This window comes from Talpa europaea (genome assembly GCF_964194135.1).
Source record: "Talpa europaea genome assembly, chromosome: 11".
Classification (NCBI taxonomy): domain Eukaryota; kingdom Metazoa; phylum Chordata; class Mammalia; order Eulipotyphla; family Talpidae; genus Talpa; species Talpa europaea.
Window position 1 is genome coordinate 101,022,892 of NC_140078.1, and position 22,109 is coordinate 101,045,000.

Below are 22,109 nucleotides of genomic sequence, written 5' to 3' on the forward strand. Positions count from 1 at the left end.
GAATAAGCTTATATATTCTAAGAATCAAAACTGATTTTTTTTATTGGGGTTATGTTAAATCTATAGGTTTGGGAATGTTGATGTCTGTATTGTATTCAAGTCTCTAATCCATTAACTTGGATAATTTCTTTATTTATTTCTTTTCATTTCTGTCAGTAAGGTTTTATAGCCGTTGATTGAAGTTTTGTTTTTTTTAAAGACTTAGGTATTTGTTTTTGATATGATTTAAATGATGTTTTATTTTAAAGTATCAGTGTTTATATATTTGTTGCTGGTATATAAAAATGCAACAGATTTTTTTATATTGTCCTTGTAGCCAACGACTTGTTGTATTTGCTTTTTAAGCATGCATTTTTAAATTGAGGTTTAATTTACTTGTGATATAATTCGGCCTTTGAAAGTATATTGGGTGAGTTTTTACAAATGTATACATGATCATCCTAGCCGTCATTTTTATCAAAATATGGAACATTTCCTTTGCCTGCAAAAGTTCCTTTGCCCCTGTGCAGTAAATTCCTCCTCACTCCAGGGTCCTGGGAAAAATGATCTTTTTTTTTGTCCAAATAATTTTGCCTTTTATAACTGGAGTTATTTAATTGTATAGTATGCAATCTTGTATCTGTCTTCTTTGACTTATCACAGTGCTTGTGAGGTTTATCCATGTAGCATTTATCAGTTCATTTATTCATTTTCATTCTTGAGCATGTCTGCTGTGGTTGCACCACATTTGTGTCTAGACAGCTGGGCTGTCTCCAGGTTTTGGCTATTAGCGATAACGCTGTTTTGAATATGGCTTACAGATCGTTGTAGAGCCATATATTTTTATTTATTGAGTAAATGCTCAGAATTGCTGGGTCATACTCTAAGTGTATGCTTAAAAATGTAAGAAGTGGCCAAGCTTTTTCAAATGGCTGCACCATTTTTGCATTGTTTGAGGGATCCATATGCTCCGTACCCTTTGTCAGGGCTTAGCATTTCAGTCTTTGTCCTGGTGGCTGTGTAGTGATACCTCATGGTAGTTGCATTTTTCTGAGATTGAGAATGTTGAGCATCTTTTTATAAGCTTATTTGCTGTTTTTATGTTTTCTTTCCTACGGGGACCATTGAAATATTTTATCCACGAATTACTTTTTTTTATATATTGTAAGAGTTTACTTCATTTGTCAAATATGCATTATGAATATCTGAACCTGTGGCTTGCCTTGTCATTTTCTTTACAGTGACTTTTGAAGAGCTTCTCAAGAAGCTAAGCGAACCTGTGCAGGTTTAAAGAATGCTTTTGTAAAGACCATATAATCAACATTGGCTTTGTGTCCTTACTTTAACAGCTGCTGAAATAGTTCAAGAAATTGAAAATATGGAGAAGACTAGAATGCGTCTTGAAGCCAGTAAACTCAACGAAAGCGTATGTTGGTGGTTTATTTCAGATTCTGGGGTTTGAATTTAGGAAAGAAAAGTTTAATACTCTACTAAAATTACAGAAAAGCCAGTGTTATAGCTCTGTGGTGGTAAATATAACACATTTCCATATAATATATTATGATTTACTTGCAACTGTTTTTTGGCACAAAATAATATTCTGTTGAATAGTCTTCTAATACAAAATGCAATTTACAGTAGCGTTTATTAATTAATTATAGCTATGTGGGATAAATCACATATTTATACATCAGGTAGCATTGATACTGTCCTTTCTCTACGGGTTGCATATGATAAACTGTTCAACCTCTGTGGCCCCTACGATCTTAATCTGTAAATCTCAGGGCTTGGACACATGATCTCTAAGATCCCCTCTTAGCTCTGACATTCTGCAGTTCTGTGATGATACCGATGGAGAAATTAAGTAACTGAGAATTTGTGAGGACTGTGTTGAGCTCATTGAGGGGCTCAGAGACCTAAACTTCTTCACTATTGCCTTCCTCTAGCCTGAATGTCCAAAACTTGAGGAAAGAATACCAAAGAAGAAAGTAGACATTGTGTCCTATGACACTGGAGGAAGTGTTTTGGGCCTTCCCAAGTAGACTTTTTTTCTAGATCATCTGCTAATATGTTTGTAAAGAAGGCAACGACCTTAGGGAAGTAAGTTTATAATCAGGTAGTAGGAAAAAATGCTATTTTTTCCATTGACTTTATTATTACCTGTGTGCTGACTGTAAGGTGAAGACTGTAATGTATTATGTAAGTAGATTTCTGATCATTTAAGTCTAAGATTTTAGAAAGTACAACTAGATTTAATATATCAAGTCTTGTATTGCTCATTTAATCTTTGTATTACCTATGTCATAGACCTGGAGACATTAGGTTGGAAAACAAGGCAACCAAGGAGTTCTGCCTTATTAAAGTTCTGATAAATGTCTCCTTAGTCTTGAAATTGCAGCTATTACTAGTGTAAGTAAAAAATTAAATATTGAAAATAGGAAAGCTAATTGACCATTTTCTTCATAGATTCTAATTACATCAGTGTGGCATTTTCTGATATTTCCTATATTACTGATAGGAAAAAAAGTAATGAGTAAAAACATGTATTAGTTATGATATCTAAGGAAAGTACAGAGGAAGTTATTTTTCTGAGACCTAAATAATACAGAAATAAGAGATTCTTTTTCTCTTTTAAACATCCACATTTGAAAATTTAAAGTGCATAGTACTAATTTCTATTTTTGGATTTTTAATAAATTTTTATTTTTATTTTTTGCATTTTAGGTAATGGTTTTTACAAAAGACCAAACGGAAAAAGAAATAGATGAAATTCACAGTAAATATCGTAAGTTGCGTGATGTTTACCAAGGACTTGACTGTCTTAACTAATTTTTAAAAATAATTTTGATATTAATGTTTGATGCAAAGTTACTAATATTGCAGAGACTGAATTTTAGTTGAATATTTTCTCATACATTGACCTTTTTTGTAACTCTGTGCCTGCTTTTTGATTTGTGACTAACATTCTACTTTTAGCTTATCAGTAAGCACTTTGGGAATATTAATTTGTGGCTCTTAAGGCATCTGTATAAAGAAAATGAGGTTGATTCTAGCCAGGCTCACAAAGAAAAAATGGGAGAAAACACATAAAAATAGGATTATAAATGAAAGAGGAGAAATTACAACAGACTCAGTAGAAATCAAAAGAATAATCAGAGATTACTATGAACACTTACATGCAAACAAAATCAACAACCTAGAAGAGATGGACAAATTCCTAGAACGATATACTCATCCAAAGCTGGACAAAGAAGAAATAGAACACCTAAACAGACCAATTACAAGCAGCAAAATTGAGGCAGTACTCAAAGCACTCCCCAAAAACAAAAGCCAAGGTTCAGATGGCTTCACAAATGAATTCTACCAAATGTTCAGCAGTGAATTAGTGCCTGACCTACACAAACTCTTTCAAAAAATTGAAAAAGAAGGGGGCTTCCCCACTGGCGCAGAGGGTTGAGCGCCGTGCTGTGGAGCTGTCTGAAGCCTCTGCAGTGTGGATTCAATCCCAGCCCGCCGGCGAGAATCTTACATGGTGTAGCAGATCTCTCCTGTTGCGCCTGCTGCTCCCCTCGGTTGTCTGCCTGTTCTGCTCCCCGCTCTGCCTCTGGTGAATGGTGAATCCTCTAACTCTCCCGTGCCTCTGGCCTGTACCCCAGCTCTTGTATAAAAATAAAATCTTAAAAAAAAAAAAAAAAAAGGAAAAGAAGGAATACTACCAAATACGTTCTACAAAGCCAACATTACACTAATACCAAAACCAAACAAAGACAGCACAAAAAAAGTAAATTACAGGCCAGTCTCCCTAATGAACACTGATGTAAAAATCCTCAACAAAATCCTTGCCAACAGAATCCAACAATGCATCAAAGGGATAATACACCACGATCAAGTGGGATTCATCCCAGGGTCACAAGGATGGTTCAGCATATGAAAATCGATCAGTATAATCCAACACATCAGCAAAAAGAAAAATAAAAACCATATGATCATATCAATAGATGCTGATTGTGGACTTCCGGTGAGTCCGAACCTGGGACACAACAGTGAGGGAAATCAGACATGGGGGACTGTCATGTCCAGCATGCAGTAAATCTTTATTTTCTTAGTGCTCATTATATACTATTTTAATTGCAGCAGGTGTAACATCAAAGCATACCATGTAATGATAACATGCATGAGTGATTAGTCTATTTTCTTACTATTATCTATTTACTTCAGGCAGTAGGGTACCAGGTGGTTAGTTCTCACGCACATAATCTTATCACCCCCTAGCCAGAGTCTGGGAAGTTCGCTCATTATTTTTGTTGTTCTCAAACTGTGGAGAGGTACGCAGGTCACTTCCAGGCCCTCAACACCAAGTCCTGTTACCCAGAGGTTTTCCTCCGAGATGGATGTGTTTTCACATGCCTTAGGGACTCAGGCCAAGGCCCTTCTGCTCACTGCAAAGAGTCTCTCCATTTTGTTATTCTCAGACTGTGGAGATGTAGAAGCCTGACTCCAAGCAGGTCACTTTCCAGGCTCTCAACACCAAGTCCTGTCACTCATAGGTTTTCCTCTGAGACGCATGTGTTTTCACATCCCTTAGGGACTTGGGTCAAGGCCCTTCTGCTCACTACGCGGGGTGGCCGCCTCCAACAGCTGAGAAAGCATTCGACAAAGTCCAACATCCATTTATGATGAAGGCCCTTGAAATTTCGGGATAGAAGGAACATACCTTAACAAGATAAAAGCCATATACGACAAACCCACCGCCAATATTATTCTCAATGGTAAAAAGCCGAAGGCCTTTCCTTTAAGATCAGGAACAAGACAAGGATGTCCTCTCCCACCACTGCTCTTCAATATAATACTAGAGGTCTTAGCCAGGCACTAAGACAAGAGAAAGACATACAAGGAATCCAGATAGGGAAAGAAGAAATAAAACTATCACTATTTGCAGATGATATAATATTTAGAGAACCCTAAAAACTCCATAGAAAAACTACTCAAAATAATCAACCAGTTCAGTAAAGTAGCAGGATACCAAATCAACACACAAAAATCAGTAACCTGCCTATACACAAACAATCAGTCTGAAGAAGAAGAAATTAAGAAAACCATCCCTTTTATAATTGAAACAAAAAAATCAAATACTTGGGAATAAACCTAACAAAAGAGGTAAAAGACCTATACAAAGAAAATTATAAAACACTGTTAAAAGAAATAGAAGAAGACGCGAAGAAATGGAAAGACATTCCCTGCTCATGGATTGGAAGAATTAACATTATTAAAATGTCCATCCTACCAAAAGCAATATACAGATTCAACGCTACTCCGATAAAAATCTCAATGACATTCTTCAAAGAAATAGAACAAATACTGATGAAATTTGTTTGGAACCACAAAGAACCACGAATAGCCAAAGCCCTACTCGTGAAAACAAAGGAGAAAGGCGATATCACACTTCCAAACTTCAAGCTATACTACAAAGCCATAATAATTAAAACAGTTTTGGTATTGGAACAAAAACAGACACACAGACCAATGGAACCGAATAGAGAGCTCAGAAATAAAACCACATTTATATGGACAACCGATCTTTGACAAAGGAGCAAAGAATATGCAATGGAACATGGACAGTTTGTTCAATAAATGGTGCTTGGAAAACTGAACCACCACATGCAAAAAAATGAAACTAGACCACTACCTCTCACTGTGCACAAAAATCAACTCAAAATGGATAAAAGAACTGGACATAAGACCTGAAACTATAAAATATATAGAAGAAAATATAGGTAAAACCCTATAAGACATACATCTCAGAAACATCTTTAAAGACTTATCACCCAAAGCAGTGAGAGTGAAGGCAAAGATAAACACCTGGGATTACATCAAACTGAAAAGCTTCTGTACAGCGATGGAGACATTAACCAAAACAGAAAGACACCCCACTGACAGGGAAAAAATCTTTGCACTCCAGTCAACTGAGAAGGGACTTATCACAAAGATATATAAGGAACTCACAGGACTCAATAAAAACAAAATAAACAATCCAGTCAAGAAATGGGCAGAAGAACTTAAAAGATGTTTCTCCAAAGAGGAAATGTGAATGGCCAACAAGAATATGAAAAAAATGTTCAACATCCCTTATAATCAGGGAAATGCAAATTAAAACCACATTGAGATACCACCTTACACCAGTAAGAATGGCACATATCAAAAAAACAAGCAACAACAAAAGTTGGCGAGGATGTGGCGAAAAAGGAACTCTCCTGCCTTGCTGGTGGGAGCGCAAACTGGCGCAACCACTATGGAAAGCTCTCTGGAGGTTCCTCAGTCTACTGAAAATGGAGCTACCATACGACCGGGCAGTTCCACTCCTAGGGATCTACCCAAAGGACACAAAAACATTGATTCAAAAGAACACCTGTACCCCTATGTTTATTGCAGCACTATTTACACGAGGTAAAACCTGGAAACAACCCAAATGCCCAAAAATAGAGGACTGGATCAAGACGATGTGGTGTATATACACAATGGAATATTATCCAGCAATCAAAAAAGGTAAACTCCTGCCATTCGCCACAACGTGGATGGAACTAGATGGAATTATGCTCAGTGAAGTAAGCCAGAAGGGAAAAAGAAAATATCAGATGGTTTCTACTTAGAGCAGGAATGTAAGACATCAGTGTGGAAAAATAACAACAGTACAAAACATAACAAAGCAAAAACGGACAATTATAAATCAGAGACACTGCAGGGGAGGAGGCGGGAGAGGGATCAGAGGGAGGGAGGGAGGAGCCCAGGGGACTGAGGTGATGGTGCACGGGTGCCTTGGTGAAGGAAACTCTATGGGAACTACACCTGAGGGGGTGGGGGGAAGCAAATATTGTTTAAAAGTGAACAATGATGTTAAAAATTAAAAAAAAAAAAGGAAAAAAAATAAAGTCAAGCCAGAAAGATAAAAGAAAAAGAAAAAAAAAAAGGCGATGTTTTGATTGTCAAAAAAAAAAAAGAAAGAAAGAAAGAAAATGAGGTTGAAATGGAAACTTTCCTCACTTTTCCTCCTGTCTCCAGGTCAGTGTGTTAGTCCTTCAATAAAGCTTGCAGATTTGTCTCCAAAATAGTTTTCGTTTTATTCCAGCTTTGTCCCTTCCTCTTCTCTAAATGCCTTTGTGTATGTCTTTCCCAGGGCTACAGCTCTACTGCTCAGTTGTTCTTCGCTTGGTTTTCAGTTTAAATGTAAATGTAAGAGCCTGGCCAACAGCAGGTAGTTAATGAGTGTTTGTTGGTATTTTAGCTGTGCTTACTGAATTTTGTTTTTTTGTTCAGTTCTTAAGTTTTGAAAGGGCAGATTCAGCAGCATTTCTTTGGGGAGGGAGGATGGAAGACACAGGAGCTGTGAATAGGTTTGGCAGCCTCTGTCTCACTAGAGCAGAAGACAGGTCGGGGTTGTTCTGTAGATGGAAAGCTAAGTTCCGCTGAGCCTCCCCCATCACCTGTGGAGTGGAAGTGATTTTTCTTCAGGCAGGAAGTAGAGAATATCAAAAGATCCCCGAACTGCCAAAGATAAGACCTGCACAATATAGGAGACCAGAAAATCTGCATGGAGAAAAGTAACTTACATCAGTAAAAGAATGCTAGCCACAGTTACGTCACACTAAGACAAATGCGAATTCGCTACAGGCAAGAAAATTGCAGATATCTATTGCTCACCATTTAAATGCCTTTTTTAAGTTGGAATGTATACTCGGGAGGCCTCGGTAAATGAATTCATTTAATGCTAAAACAAACCTCAGTACCTATCTTTTTAAAAAAGCCTTTCAGCCATGTCCTGAAACGTAAATGTTAACTTTATAATTTGTTCAGTCATGTATTTTGAATTTGTCCCGAAAACTGTCCTCTTTAGCCATGGATGGTATTAAGCGAGTGTTGCAAGCTACCTCTGAGAGCTGCTCCTTTTTCTCTGTCTTCCATGTGAAGTGAGGTGTACATGTCAGTGAGTGTCTGTTTTTACTGTGTTAATCTGTATTTTGTCATAGGAGATCCCAGACAAGAACTGGGACGATTAGTGGGGAAATTATTTTTTCCTCCTTGGCAGTTATAATTCCTTTGCAGGGGGGGGGGGGATTTCTATAGTTAATAATCCTCTTCCATTTGTTTAATTTTTTATTGTATCCCTAAAGTATGAAATTAGTACTAATTTATCTCAGCTTTTCATTAGAAATGTAGGTTACTTTCTAATATATTTCAACATTGGTTATTTATCAATTTCATTATTTCTCAGAAACATCGTCCTTAAGACAGCCCCCACCTCTGTTGTCTGTTCCAGTCACGCTGCCTGCCTGGCGGACCTCTGCCCCGGAAGCTGTTCCAGGATTTCCTTTCCCCACCTCTTGGGGATGCTGCTCTCTTCCCTTCTGTGTAGGTCCACATATTTCAGGACTCAAATCTGCCTCTTCTATTTTATTTTGGTGAAATTCATTTCATAGAAAACTCCCTGAGAAAAGGCTCTGTGGAGGGATGCTTTATGCAACTATGCATAGCTGAAAACACTGCCTTTACTGTCAGCTGCTATTTGGGTGTACAGTTTTACTTACTTTGCCAATCCCCGGTTTCTAAACGTCTCCTGATTCCTCCTCACTAGTCATTGCCCATCTGCTCTTGTCCCTGCGAACCCATGTGGGTGCTCGGAAATCTGTTCTAACATTGGTCAGCTGCAGAGTGCAGTCTTCCTGCCTCCCGGCTGGCAGAGACTTCCCTGTGCTCGGAGAGCAGGCTTTACAAAGTCTCCTGCCTCCTTGTTTGGACTTGATCATCCCTATCCTCTCCTCCATATATTTTAAACAGTCTGGTTACCTTTTACCTCCTTTATCAATTTTTTCCCTGCTTTGGGGGGTTTATTACCCTCTTCTCTGTTTAGAATTGTTTCCGTGTCTCTGGGGTCCCCTTTGTATCCCCAGCTCTTGTTCACCTTAACTGCAGTTTCCATGAAGGACACTGATCTCCCGTGGGGAGGTGAGATGTCCTGTTTATCTCTCCCTGCACTTACATGTGCTCTCCAGAGCAGTGTTCCATTTGTTCAGGTGTTTTGAGTTCTTGGTGTGTTGTAGGTGCTAGGGATGCAGGAATGAACAAGACAGGCAAAAAGGCCACCTTGTTAGAGTTTATATTCTAATATCCTAGGAAGGGATAAGTAAAAAAGAGAAAAAATATAAGAAAGTTTAAATTTTCGATAGAATGGTCACAATTGTTATTAGCTGTACAAGTAATTTCTGACTAGTGTGTTTTTATGAGTGTGCTCAGGCAGTTGTAACAAAGGACTGTGGGCTGTTGGTTTAAACAACAGAAATGGATTGTCACAAACTCTGGAAGTGGGAAGTCCAGGATAAAGCTGTGGGAGGGTTGGCTCCTTCTGAGTCCCACAGATGTTAGCTTAGCTGTCCTCCCAGCAGGTCTGGGAAGTGGGCATTGTCCCCTTATAGAGGGAGCAACTGAGACTCGGAAGCACTGGGTAAGTTGCCCAGCTGGCTGGTAAAGGACAGAACTGGAGAGTGAGTGCAGCCCGGCTGGCTGCTCAAGCCTCAGCCCTGTGTGCTGGGCCATGCTTCATCAGAGTGAGAGCCTCGTGTGTTAGGAGCCTCTTCTCTGCAGGGTAAGCTTTGGCCTCAGATTATAGTGCTTTAAAAAAGCTTAACTTTATGGGGCCTCCCCTGGTGGCGCAGGCAGTTGAGTGCAGCACTGTGAAGCCCCTGGTGGCGCAGGCGGTTGAGCGCAGCACTGTGAAGCTGTCCGCAGCCTCTGCAGCGCCGGTTCGATCCCGGCCAGATGGCAAGGGTCCCACATGGCGCGGCAGACCTCTCCTGTTGGTGCCCGCTGCTCCCCTCAGCAGTGTATTTCGTCAATCTGCCTGTTCTGTTCCCTGCTCTGTCTCTGGTGAGTCCTCTCACTCTCCCGCGAATCTGGCCTGTACCCTGGTTCTTGTATAAATAAATAAATAAATAAATAAATAAATAAATCTTTTTTTAAAAAAAAGCTTAACTTTATGAATGGGCTACTTTGGTAGTTTGCGATGGTTTATCTTTGCCGGTCTCCTAGATAGATGTGTATTCATTCCTTTCTTTCAATAAATGAAAGAAACAGTGAAATAGGTTAGTTAGAACTTTCATTGCATATCCTTGGAAAGTATTTGATATGAAGGTTGAACTAAATGAGTCATGGTTATGTCTCCTTAATCAAGACTGAATTCCTCCAGTAAGAGTCAGAATCTTAGCCTGATAGTAAGTTACTCTACTTATCTAACTGCCATGAGAGACATATATTGGTCTTTTCATGCTCTCTACTTGGGTGAAAAATCGTTTTGTACTCTGCCAGGAAATAAACAAACACAAAACACTGCAGTGCATGTGCTGCTTGTCGCCTGGATTTTTCCTAGCAGTCCCAGCTAGATTTGACGTCAGCAGGGCATTTTGGCAGAGTTTAATTAGTCCCTTTGTTCTTGCATTCGGTTTTCATTAATTCAGTAAATATTTGCTGAGCATCTATACGCCAGCTGACAATCTATGACTGAGGACAAACAGTGGGGGAGAGACCGAGATTTCGCTTCTCTTGGAACTTACCCTCTAACAGCAGATAACAAAATAAATCGGCAGATTATAGCAATGCAGTTTTAGGTAGCAATGCTGTAGTGAAGAGAAAACAGTAATTTGATAGAAGTTATCAATGCATTAGATAAGGTGGTCAGATAAAGGCTTTTCTGGAGAAGCTGACATTTGAGAGTAGTCAATTGTCTAAAAATAGACAGTTCTTAAAAGGGCTGGGGAAGGAATATTTCGGGCAGGAGGGCATCTGAAGGAGAGCCCTGCAGCCCGCACAAGGGAGGTGCGCCCGGCCTAAGTCTGGGTGGCAGGGGGTAGTGTACGGGGGCATGGCCCAACGTGCAGGGCATCTCAGAATAGCGGGGGCCACCGCAGGTTCTAGCGAGAGAAGTCACGTGATTTTTATCTCCATTGAGAAAGATCATGATACCTGTTGAGAAGAGAATGAATTGTAAGGCAGTAAGAAATAGTATAAAGACTAGTCCAGAGGCTTTTCATGGAAGCCATATTACTGCCAGTCACACACCAAGTACTGCATCCCAGACATTGTAGTATTGGGAACATGCCCTTGAGACTAAGTCTCTGGTCAGCCCACAGGCAAGTGAGTTAGTAGTAGTCAGTGCTCACCTGCTGTGAAGAAACATAAGACAAGCATAGACCAGGTGGGTTGCTATTCTAGAGCGAGTGGTCAGAGAGGCCTCCTGGAGGGCGGAGGCCCGAGTGAAGCGAGGCTGCGCTGGGCGGAGATCCTCTAGAGTGGCAGCCGTGCGCATGTGAAATGGGCACCGGCGGTAGGCGTGCTAGGTAGGCCAGTGGCACTCGCTGATGGTTTAGTAGGGGCATGGCTGAAAGAGGAGTCAAGGATGACGCCTGTCTTTTTCGTTTAAGCAGCAGGTTATGGATGGTGCTGTTTGCTGAGATGGAGGTTGGGAGGATTGTGGACAGGCAAAGCCATCTAAATTCCTTTTTTGTCTGCGTTTTGATTTCTAGTGGATATCTAAGTAGAACAGAGAATCAGGCATGAGTAGATGAGTCTGCCTAGCAACAACAGAAAGTAGGTTGTGCTTACAAGAAAGCATCTCAAGTGATTTGCCAATCTAGTAGTACATGCAGAAGTGCACACAGTTAACAGAGCTGCGACTGAGTTCTGGGGTGCTCCCCCACTCTGAGCCACACCCCTCTTCCTCCAAGCCTCTTTACATCCTTTTGGATGATCACGGACACCGAAGAGCTCTTGTTTTTGTGCGTTCTTTCTATCGATATGTGTCATAGCGCAGATTAAAATTTAAGGAACTCTGCTCCAGGCCAGCATAGATTAAGGGGCCTGACATATACTAACACGCCCTCCGCCTCCAAAACATAGGTTAGTGGGGAAGCGTGGACAGGGTTCTCAGATGCTGGACGTTGACTAGCGAAGGCCAGGATCTCTGAGAGATGGGGACACTTGAGGTGAGCCTGAGAGTTTCCAGGTGGTCGTGCAGGCAGGGGTCTCAGGGCGAGCCTGGTGAAATCAGAAGGAACTGCACTACGGGGGCCCACGGGAGCTCAGTTTGGGGAGGAGAGAGCCACACAGAGATCCTTGGGACCTGAGGAAGGTCTGCTTGGTCTGTGTCTTCAGCATACAGAGTAATGCTCTCAGACTGTGAGAAATAAATTAGGAATCAGTAACAAAAGCGTCCTCTGGAAAATAGCCAGATATATGGAAACTAAGTAACGTACTTCTGAATTACCCATGGGTCAAAGAAAAAACCAGCATTAACCATAACTGGTGCTCAGTTCTCCATCTGTTTATAGCTGCTTGGGTCCTGGGAGAGCCTGGTGCCAGCCCTGGGCTCAGATGCAGACCTTGAGACTGACTGTAAGAGCTGGTCCAAGAAGGAGGAGCTCTGTGGTCAGGGAGTGAAGGGCTGAGTTGGCCCTAGGAAAGGTTATTTCAGTGTGGAGAGGAAGACAGGGTGGTATGATTGAAGTATTAAAAATCTTGAAGAATATGAATTGCTTGAATGTGGACTTACCAGCTCCCACAGCTATCTCAGCCACTTAAAATTTTTCAAAGGTAAATTCAGGGCATGTAACCAGCAGAACTGAGATTTTTAACTCTGCACGCTCCTGGCCAAATGGCAGAGCTCCTGAAACGAGGTGGGGATGCACAAGGGTAGTTTGTTGGCCGCCATCTCTTGGCATTTCTTGTGTTTTGAGCAGGGTTGTGGACTTCTTGGGGCATGGCCAGAGAGGTGACTGCCTTTACTTGCTGGTTCCCACCTTAGCTATAGGGGAAATTAGACTGAAAAACAAAATCTCTTTCTTCAGAAGAGGTCTTTAAGCCTCATATGTTACAGAGACTACTTTAGCAAGTTTCTTGAGTGATTCTTAAATCTTTACTACGTGTGTAAACTCAGGAGTGGCCTTATTAAGCAAAGGGCCTGCAGGGGTCAACTCAGCTGCTAGACCTCATTGAGCTGTGCTGCCCTGGCCTAGCAAAAAGTCCATCCTGACAGCTGGTGTAAGCCCTGCACTGCAGGGAGCTGAGCAAGTGCAAAGTGATTTTTCCTCAAATGCCTTCAGTAAAATAGGATTTGAAGTTAACTCACTTGGATACAAGCTAGACAAGATGTTACCCTTATTTAAAGAGCCAAATTTTCTGAGTAATCTTTATGACCAGCCTATATTGCTTTTGCTAAAAGTTTAAGTCTCATATTTAAAATTTACCACTTTCCAACCCAACACATTAGTTTCACTTGGAGTTTTCATACGTAGACCATGCAGATAAATATATTGGAATTAGGAACTGTCTCCCCCTGATCTCCAAAGAGCAGTCAGATATATAGATCAGGAATATTGGAAAGAATGTGCAAGTGGAGGCAAAACTGGATTCCTCCACAGTGGGGGAGGGAGGTCGATAGAACCTTCACCAGACAGGATTTTGCAGGTATACAGACAAGCGCTGCTCCCCCGGCCGCCCGCTGTAACCCAGCTCAAAGGGTGACACGGTGTCCTGGAAGGGCAGCTTGAGGAAATGCAGCGCTTCTAAATGAGGCACAAGTTTCCCCCACTCAGTTATTGTTAGCATTGGCTCCAGGAAAAAGGCCTCAAAACTCTCCACCAGGCATTGTTTCTCAAATGTGTTTTTCCAGGATTCACGGCGTTGCTTTTGAGCCTTGACTTAAGTCTCAGGTTGCTAGATAAAGTGTCACCTCAGCTGCTTGAGCTGTGGTGGAGAACCCCAGATACCTGTCCAAGAGTCCCTGTCCTGGCTGACCGGCTGTGCTTGACTCAGTAATGCACAGAAGCACTGTGACTAGAGGTCAGGCTGGAGGGATATTCAGGTGGTGTCACTGTGATTCCCAGGGTGAGGAAGGTGGTGGCTAGTGGCAGGGTCTGTGAGCTGCATGCGAGGAATGTGAGGAAGAAGGGACTTGACGTGTCCAGCCTTCGTTTCTGTGACCTGGCTTTCCGAGAGGCTTCTGCTTTTGCATCCTATTAATATTCTTCATCTTAGTGTACTGTCTTTTGACTTGGGATTTAGAATGGTGTCTCTCGGGTGTGCTTGCGAAAGCTTCTTTCCTGCTCTTCAGGAGGCTTTCTAGTGTATGGGTTTGGGGAAGAAGCATACAGGAGCAGGCTGGGGTATCACGTTTCCTTGTTTGTATCTGAGGAAGGGAGAAGATAAGATGGACAGGCTTGTAGCCCTCTGCTGCTGGTTTCTGAGTCCGTGGACAGTGGCTGCTGAGCTGCGGTTCTTGAGCAAGCCTGTCCCCTCCTTTGCTGTTTGGAGATGTTTGACTTTTGTACTACTTCTTTATGGAGATCTTTTGAATTTCAGGTAGAAAACATCAGAATGAATTTCAGCTCCTGGTAGATCAGGCCAAAAAAGGATACAAGAAAATGGCTGGGATGTCAAAAGCCAGAGTGACAAAAGAAGAGGAGGAATCTCCAGAGAAACAGTTGTCTGTGTTCGCGGGTAAGAGACTAATGAACAGAAATATGCTGAATCTCATTATTTTTACTATACAGAGAAAGTAAAACACAGGGAATATTCTGTATGACTTAGTAAGCAGACATACAGCAGCTGTTGCATGTAAAGTCGATTTATGACTTTGGAAATGATTGGGAGGATGTCCTGAAGAAACACTATCTAAAATCTGTCTGCCTTTCAGTTAATGATAAATCAGACATTACTTAGTTGTTTAAGCTTGAGGATGTTTTTCAGGTGTAAGATTTATTGTTGCAAATCCTGAGATAATCTACAAAGGCAATAAATTGTTTTTGCTATTGGACACTACACTTATTTTGGACAAATGTTCTCCCAAAAAATCTGATATACTTGGTGTGCCAATACAAGGTGTATTACCTAATTTTGACCCATTTCAAAATTTGAAATTAATATTTTTCTTTTGCCAGGGCTTTGAGCCAGTGAACAAAACAATCATAATGGATGAAAGTTCCTTTTTACTTTCTTCTTCATTGTGGTAAAATACACTTAAATGATATCATTTTAACCATTCACTGCTGTGCTATCTGCTGCCATTAAGTATGTGCACAATATTGTCACCACTATCTGTGCCCAAAATTTTTTCATCATTTCCAGCAAAAATTGTGTCCCCACTAACTCTTTCTTCTCACCAGACCCTGGAAATCTGTTTTTCTTTCTGTGTCTGTAAACTTGCTTATTCTACGTAGGTAACCCAGCTACGTGAAATCACCAGTATCTGTCCTGTGTCAGCTCACATGCTAGGCTTGATGTTCTCAAGGTCCCTATGTTGTAGCATGTATCAAAACTTCGTTACTGTTTATGGTTGAATACTATCCCCGGTATGTATATACCACATCTTGCTTGTCTGTTATGGGTTATTTTCACTTTTTGTGAATGATCCTGCTATGAACATTGGTGTTCAAATATCTGCACCAGTCTCTGCTTTCAGCTCTTGTTTATATATACCTAGGAGTGGGACTTCTGGTTCTGCCGGTAATTCTATGATATGTCTGACCTTTTGAGAAACCTCTGAACTCTCCCTATCTCCTGTACCAGTTTACATTCCCATGGGCAGTGCTGGAGGATCCCACTTTGTCTGCATCCTGGCCGTGCTTGTTACTTGGCTGCTTTTTTTTTTGCTATGCCTATGACCTAGTAGCTCATAGTGGTTTTGATTGGCATATGTGTAACAACTAATGACATTGAACATCTTTTTATATACTTTTTAGCCATTTGTTTTCCTTCTTTAGAGGAATGTCTGCTCTTTTTAAATTGAGTTGTTTGTTTTTTTGTTGTTGGATTTTGGGAATTCTTTGTATATTCTATATATCAATCCCTTTTCATATATGTGATTAGCAAATATTTGGAAACATTTCCTAGGTTGTCTTCGTACTTTCTTGATAGTATCTTTTAATGTACAAAAGGTCTTGATTTTGAAGAAGTCCAGTTTATCTCCTTTTTTTTAAATTGCCAGTGTTTTGGATTTATATTGTAATTATATCACAAAATCAGTGTCAGGTAGATTTTTCTCTGTGTTTTCTCCCAAGAACTGTAGTTTTAGTTCTTACATTTAAGTCTGTGGTCCATTTCAAGTTAATTTTTGTACATGGTATATAAGGGTCTAATTTCATTCTTTGGAATGAAGGGTAATCCAGTTTTGCTAATTGGATTTCTTAGCTGGATAAAGGCTATCTTGTCTCCATTGAATGACTTTTTTTTTTTTTTTTTTGGTGTAGAACTGGAGTATAGGCCAGAGGGGTGGGGCAGGGTGGGGGCGGGCTGAGAGGATTCACTAGAGACAGAGAGGGGAGCAGAACAGGTGGATTTTCTGTAATACACTGCTAAGGGGAGCAGCGGGCAAGACAGAAGAGGTCTGCTGTATCATATGCAGGTTAGTTCCCTGGCCAGAGATCGAACTTAGGCCATAGAGGTGATAGTGCTGACATTTAACCCCTAGGCCACCAGGGAGACCTTCCACTGAATGGTCTTAACATGCTTGTCGAAAATCAGTTGACCAAATATGTGAGGGTTTATTTTTGTGTTCTGTCTCATTGTTCTGTATGTCTGTCCTTTTGACTACATATGGTGTTTAAATAACTGTAGCTTTGTAGTAACTTTTGAAGTTGGAAAGTATGAGTCCCTTTATTTCTTATTCTCCTTTTTCAAGATTGTTTTGTCTATTTAGGTCCCTTGAGATTCCAAGTGAGTTCTAGGATGGAACTCACTATTTTCTATTTCTGCAAGAAATACCCTTAGGGTTGCATTGAATCCACAGACTGCTTTTATTTCTTTGGACATCTTAACAATAATAAATCTTCCAATCCATGAACATAGAATGCCTTTTATTTACTTATATCTTTATTGTTTTTAACGATGTTCTGTACTTTTGACTGTTTAAGTCTTTCACCTGCCTTGGTTAGATTTATTCCTAAGCATTTTATTTTTTAGGTATTATTGCCTTATTATTGTCCTAAAATTTTCTGGTGTCATTTAGTAAGTTGCTAAGTACAATCCTCATGAGCTTTGTGGACAATTTGAATTTGTTCATGAATGTGATCTTGGGTGTGTGTGTGTAAGAGAGAATCCTGGAGATCCTGGATGGTCGTCTTGGTTGGCTTCTTTTTCCCATTCCCAGATCAGTATAGAGGGTGCAGTTTTGTTCTGGTAATGAGTAGACTTATTGAAAGCCCAGTTTTATAGACAGACTGTACTTTTGTGATGTATGCTGTTCTCCAACAAAAACAAATTATTTCTGGAAAAATCTTAGAATATTGATTGGGAATAGTTTTTAAACTTTTTTGAAGGATTTGTCCTAAACTTTTTCCAGACAAAACCTTGATAATTCTTTTTTGAGTCCTCTGTTAAAGGTCTCTGGCCTCTGCCATGGCATTGGAAGGGTGATGTGCGAAGGCTGCACTGCTCCTCTGTGTGGAGGCTCGTGGATGGGGATTTGTGCTCGGAGCACATATGGGATGCATTTTAAGTCCTCACTCAGTTTCTGAGTCTTAAAAACAGCACAGTTGAAATCCCATCAGAGTCCTGAAGAAACAGATCTAGAGGGAGAGTCTTGGGCACCAAACAACCCTTCACAGATAATATTTTCTGCACTCATACTTGAAAATGTTTGATCATACCTGCATGTCACGCTCTTGCAAACCCTTTGGCTAACAGCCCTCCAGCTTCACTGGATTTTATCTGCAATAAGAAATCTCAGAAAATGAGAGTATGACAAGGGGTGACAAGGGATACAGAGAGATGTGATGAATTGAATCAACTGGAAACATTGGCTATGTCTGATTAGTTTTCCTTTTCTATAGTGGATATTGGATTATATTAATTAGATTAGATTAAGAAAACTGTCCAGATAGTACTACCAAGTAGCCAATATTGTGGTTTTCTTATTGAGTCTTTATTCCTTCCTTGCTGTGCTGCTTGTATTTGTCAGTGTTCTCTGAGCTGTGGAATATGCAGGAATTCCTTGGTAATCCTGTAACTAGAATCCTAATGAGAATTATAAGGTTCTGCCCATTCCTGGTTTTCAAGGAAGTTTTGTTCTTTAGTTAATTAATTTGGAAATACATGGGGTTAAAGATGTAGTTAGATGGCACTTTTGCAGTGCTGATTCTTATCTTTTGGCTGTTTGTAGAGCTTTGGGATCAATGTTAACATAAACTTGTTTTGCTTGGTACAAATAACAATATTAAATATTGTGGAAATAATAAACAAATGAGGTTGTAGATTTTAAGGTACTCTTAAATGTTTCTTTTTCTCATTCATTTCTTTTTTCCATTTTTAGGACAGGAAGATAATAAAATGAAATTCTCAGGTACGCCCTCAGTTACCAACCGCTGCCCTCAGTCAAAGCTGGACTCCCCAGGGAAACTGGAGCCTGATGGGGCAGATGATTCTTCCAGTTGTACTGACATTCAGGAAGAAGCGCTGTCCTCACCAGAGTCAGAGTCATGCATTAGGTAGGAAACTTGTCGTGCTGATTATTTTAAATTTTAATTGTAGGATGAGCAGGAATGTGCACAGGAGAGTAAAACAAATGAGAGAGATTGAATTGAGCAAATAGGCTAGATGGGGATACCTCAAAGATGAGGGATTTGGAGGTGAATTATATTTCTAAATGATATTTTAACACATATTTTTAAAAGCTGATGTATTCTTAGACGATGACCTCATGTTAAGTCATGACTGCTACTTATGTGGTATTTTATGCCATAGATTTCCGCTTTATACTATAAATGCTGGCCATGTTTCTGTCTCTTATTTATATTTTGTCTTAATAAATGAGTTCAATGTTCTCTTGTGTGTCTGCACCATAACTGCCCAGGCTTTGCAGTTTCTCTTGAGGAGCTGTGTTCTCCCAGAGTTCCTCCTCCTTGCACACCTGGCACTGTGTCGCAACTCTTCCAGAAGAGCCCTGGGTTTCTCAAGAACCTGACCTCTAGTATCATTTGATCACGGTGGGTTTTGGAGTAAGTGATGATGCTGGTTCGTGGCGACCTGGCAAAAAGCTCCAGCAAAGTATAGTAATCTGTTGATTAGTGCTAGTGTTACTTGGTGGTTGCAGAACCTAAACAGTCAAAAGAGATAACCACTTGAGTAGAGAGCTTACTAACACTGTGGACATCAGGATAAGGATTCAAAATGAGAAGTATTTCAGAGATAAATGGTCTTTTTTTTTTTTTTTTTTTTAGATTTATTTTTTATTTGTACAATAGCTGGTGTACAGGACAGATGCATGGGAGGGTGAGTGGACTCACTAGAGACAGAGTGGGGAGCAGAACAGGCAGACTGACCAAAAGCACTGCTGAGGGGAGCAGCGGGCACAACAGGAGAGGTCTGCCGCGCCATGTGGGTAGCTCCCTGGCCGACCAGGAATCGAATCCACGCTGCAGAGGCTGCGGATAGCTTCACAGCACGGTGCTCAACCCGCCGTGCCACTGGGGAAGACCAATTTGTTCTAATTTTTATTTCCATAATAATCAGGTATCAGATGGAAGGGGATGGAGCACTACACTTAGTGACTTCTTTGAATCTTTTTCCAACCCTACAGTTCTGTAATCTTATTTTTGGCAAGTGTAATAGTCTTATGAATTATTTTTTATCGCTTGTCCACAGCAGGTCATGAGTCAGCCTTCTCAAATTCTGTTTATTCCTTGTATAATGAAGGGTGTTTCTGACTTCATCATATTCATTATTTACAAAAATATCCTCATTTTTTCTTCTTTGTTTCTGTCTTTTAATTGAGGCATAATTGATGCAGCGAGTCATTATTCTCAGGTGTGTGCAGCACAGTGATGGCACACGGTAGGGTCACCTCCAGCCACTTTTAACACCTGGCACCAAATGCCATTACAAAGACTTTTTCCTGTGATGAGAACTTTTATGATCTATTCTGTCAGCAACTTCCAAATATGCAACACCATGTTTTAAACTAGAACCACCATGCTTACGTTCATCACCAGGACTCATTTATCTTATGACTGGACGTGTCTACCTTTTGACCCCCTTCACCCACTCCTCCCATCCCCTCTATTTTTTCTTTGGATAGTTTTGTTGCTTTCATTGTAAAGCCCTAAATCTTCAAAAGTACTTTTAAATTTAGATGTCACACATGTTTATTGTGAAAAGTTAGAACAACAGAAAGAATAAAATTCCATAATCAGCCAGAGATGACTTAGTGTTAATACTTTCATACATACATTCTCCGAAAGCCAAAGGTACGGATGGATGCAGAAGCATCATACTGTTTGGAAATTTTTTTAATGCTTTACCCTCTTCCCCTTTTTAGAAAAAGAGAATGGTATGCTGTTTTAGGTCTAAGGTGACTGGAAATATATTTAAATTGGTTTTTAGTTCATGCAGTGATGCTGTGCTAGTTTAGATCTTATCATGGTATTGCTGAAGAAACATGTTGATTTTCTTTGTGTAAGAGCGATATTCAAACTTACATAATACGGCAGACTGCCAGCTAAGAACCATCTTCTGTTAAGGCCCAGTAGATTCATGCAGTCCAAACACTTTCTAGATTGCAGCTTTCTTTTTTTACTTCAGAAGTAACTTTCTTTAATTTACCAAATTACAATCTTCATTTTTTTGTTTTGTTTTTATATTAATTTTTTTTAATTTTATACATCATTGTTCATTTTTAAACAATATTTGCTTCCCCCCACCCCTCAGGTGTAGTCCCCATAGTTTCCTTCCCTAGTGCACCCCTGCACCATCACCTCTGACCCCTGTGCTCCTCCCTCCCTCCCTCTGATCCCTCTCCCGCCTCCTCCCCTAGATTGCAACTTTTTGATGCTAGCTTGACTCTCAACTCCTAAGTACTTATTTAGACTTTGAATTTTTAATGTTATTGATTCACTTTTGCCAACCTGAAGACAAATGATAAACAAATTGATAAGAATTTTACATTTTTTTGTGTAACTTCTTCCAAGATATTTCTGGGAGCTCAAGAGACTCGTCCAAATTTCTGTAAAGTGACCTATTGTTCTTCTTAACCAAGAAGAGAGAGCTTTTGTTCCCTGAGTTTTGGCCAGCCAAGAAAACTGCGTGTTTATTGAGAGCAAAGTTATAAGGAAAGATGCTTTTGATTTTGACCCTAGAAAGGAAGCTTTATCTTCATGCAGTGATGAGTAGTAGCCTTGCTTTTCCTTGGAAGACCTTTTAGATCATTATTTTTGAAAAACATTTGTGCACTGTGGATCTAGGCCAAACAAGTTGAAAGGGGACATTGCATTTTGCCTAACAGGAGAAATTTGAGTGAGGTTAGGTAGTAATATAGCAATATTCTGTTTCCTGATTATGATTATTTTATCATGGTTATGGAAGTGAATGCACTTGTTCCTGAGAAGTACATGTTGAAGGGTTAAGTGGCATGATGGCTGCAGCTTTACTCTCAGTGCTTAAAACAACTGTGTGTGTTTTGTAGAAAGAGATAAAGGAAATGTGGCAGAAAGTTAATAATTGGAAAGTCTGGGTGAAGGGCACAATTTAAAAAAAAAATTTGAAGAGTCATTGTCCGTAATCTAAGAAGTTTAAGATATGTTGTAAAGGAAACATTTAAGATCTTTTTCTTAAAAAAAAAAAAAAAAAAAAAAAAAAAGTGGTAGTTGGAGGTATTTGTGAGGTGGTGGGTGTGGTTTTTATGTGTTTTAGTTAGAACCAACCCCCTGGATCAGGTGTGCCCTGTGTGTGGGAGCACGTGGGGTCTGGACTTCACAAAGAAATGCTGACTTCATGGCCAGGTGTGGGGAACAGAGGCACTTCACTGCTGTCTCGCAAGTTTTCTGTAAACATAAAACTGTTCTAAAATGTTTGCTTTTTTAAAAGTATATTACAACATCAAAATAAAGAGGGATATTGGTATGAAAATATTTGAAGAAAGTTTTGAATATTGGAAAACCAAAGTCATCAAAAATGTCGTTTTCTTCTGTGGTAAATTGGACTCTGCTTCTGGGTTGTTGTAAGTTGAGTTCCTGAACTGTTCTTTTTCCCCTTGCATTTAATATTACATGTTAAATCTAATCATTTAAGTTAATAAACCCTGCTTTAATGCATTATATAAG

General features: G+C 40.0%; 1 protein-coding gene across 1 annotated transcript in view; it reads left to right on the forward strand.

Annotated features, from left to right (window-relative positions):
- The window catches only part of RAD18 (RAD18 E3 ubiquitin protein ligase), a gene marked incomplete at both ends in the record, with an annotated part of 55,277 nt that overhangs the window by 25,259 nt on the left and 7,909 nt on the right, over positions 1-22,109 (forward strand). The window contains 4 exons of the mRNA XM_084247431.1: positions 1,329-1,405; positions 2,704-2,764; positions 14,380-14,517; positions 18,326-18,500. Coding sequence (XP_084103557.1) covers positions 1,329-1,405; positions 2,704-2,764; positions 14,380-14,517; positions 18,326-18,500 — 451 coding nt within the window. The remainder of the gene's footprint in view (positions 1-1,328; positions 1,406-2,703; positions 2,765-14,379; positions 14,518-18,325; positions 18,501-22,109) is intronic.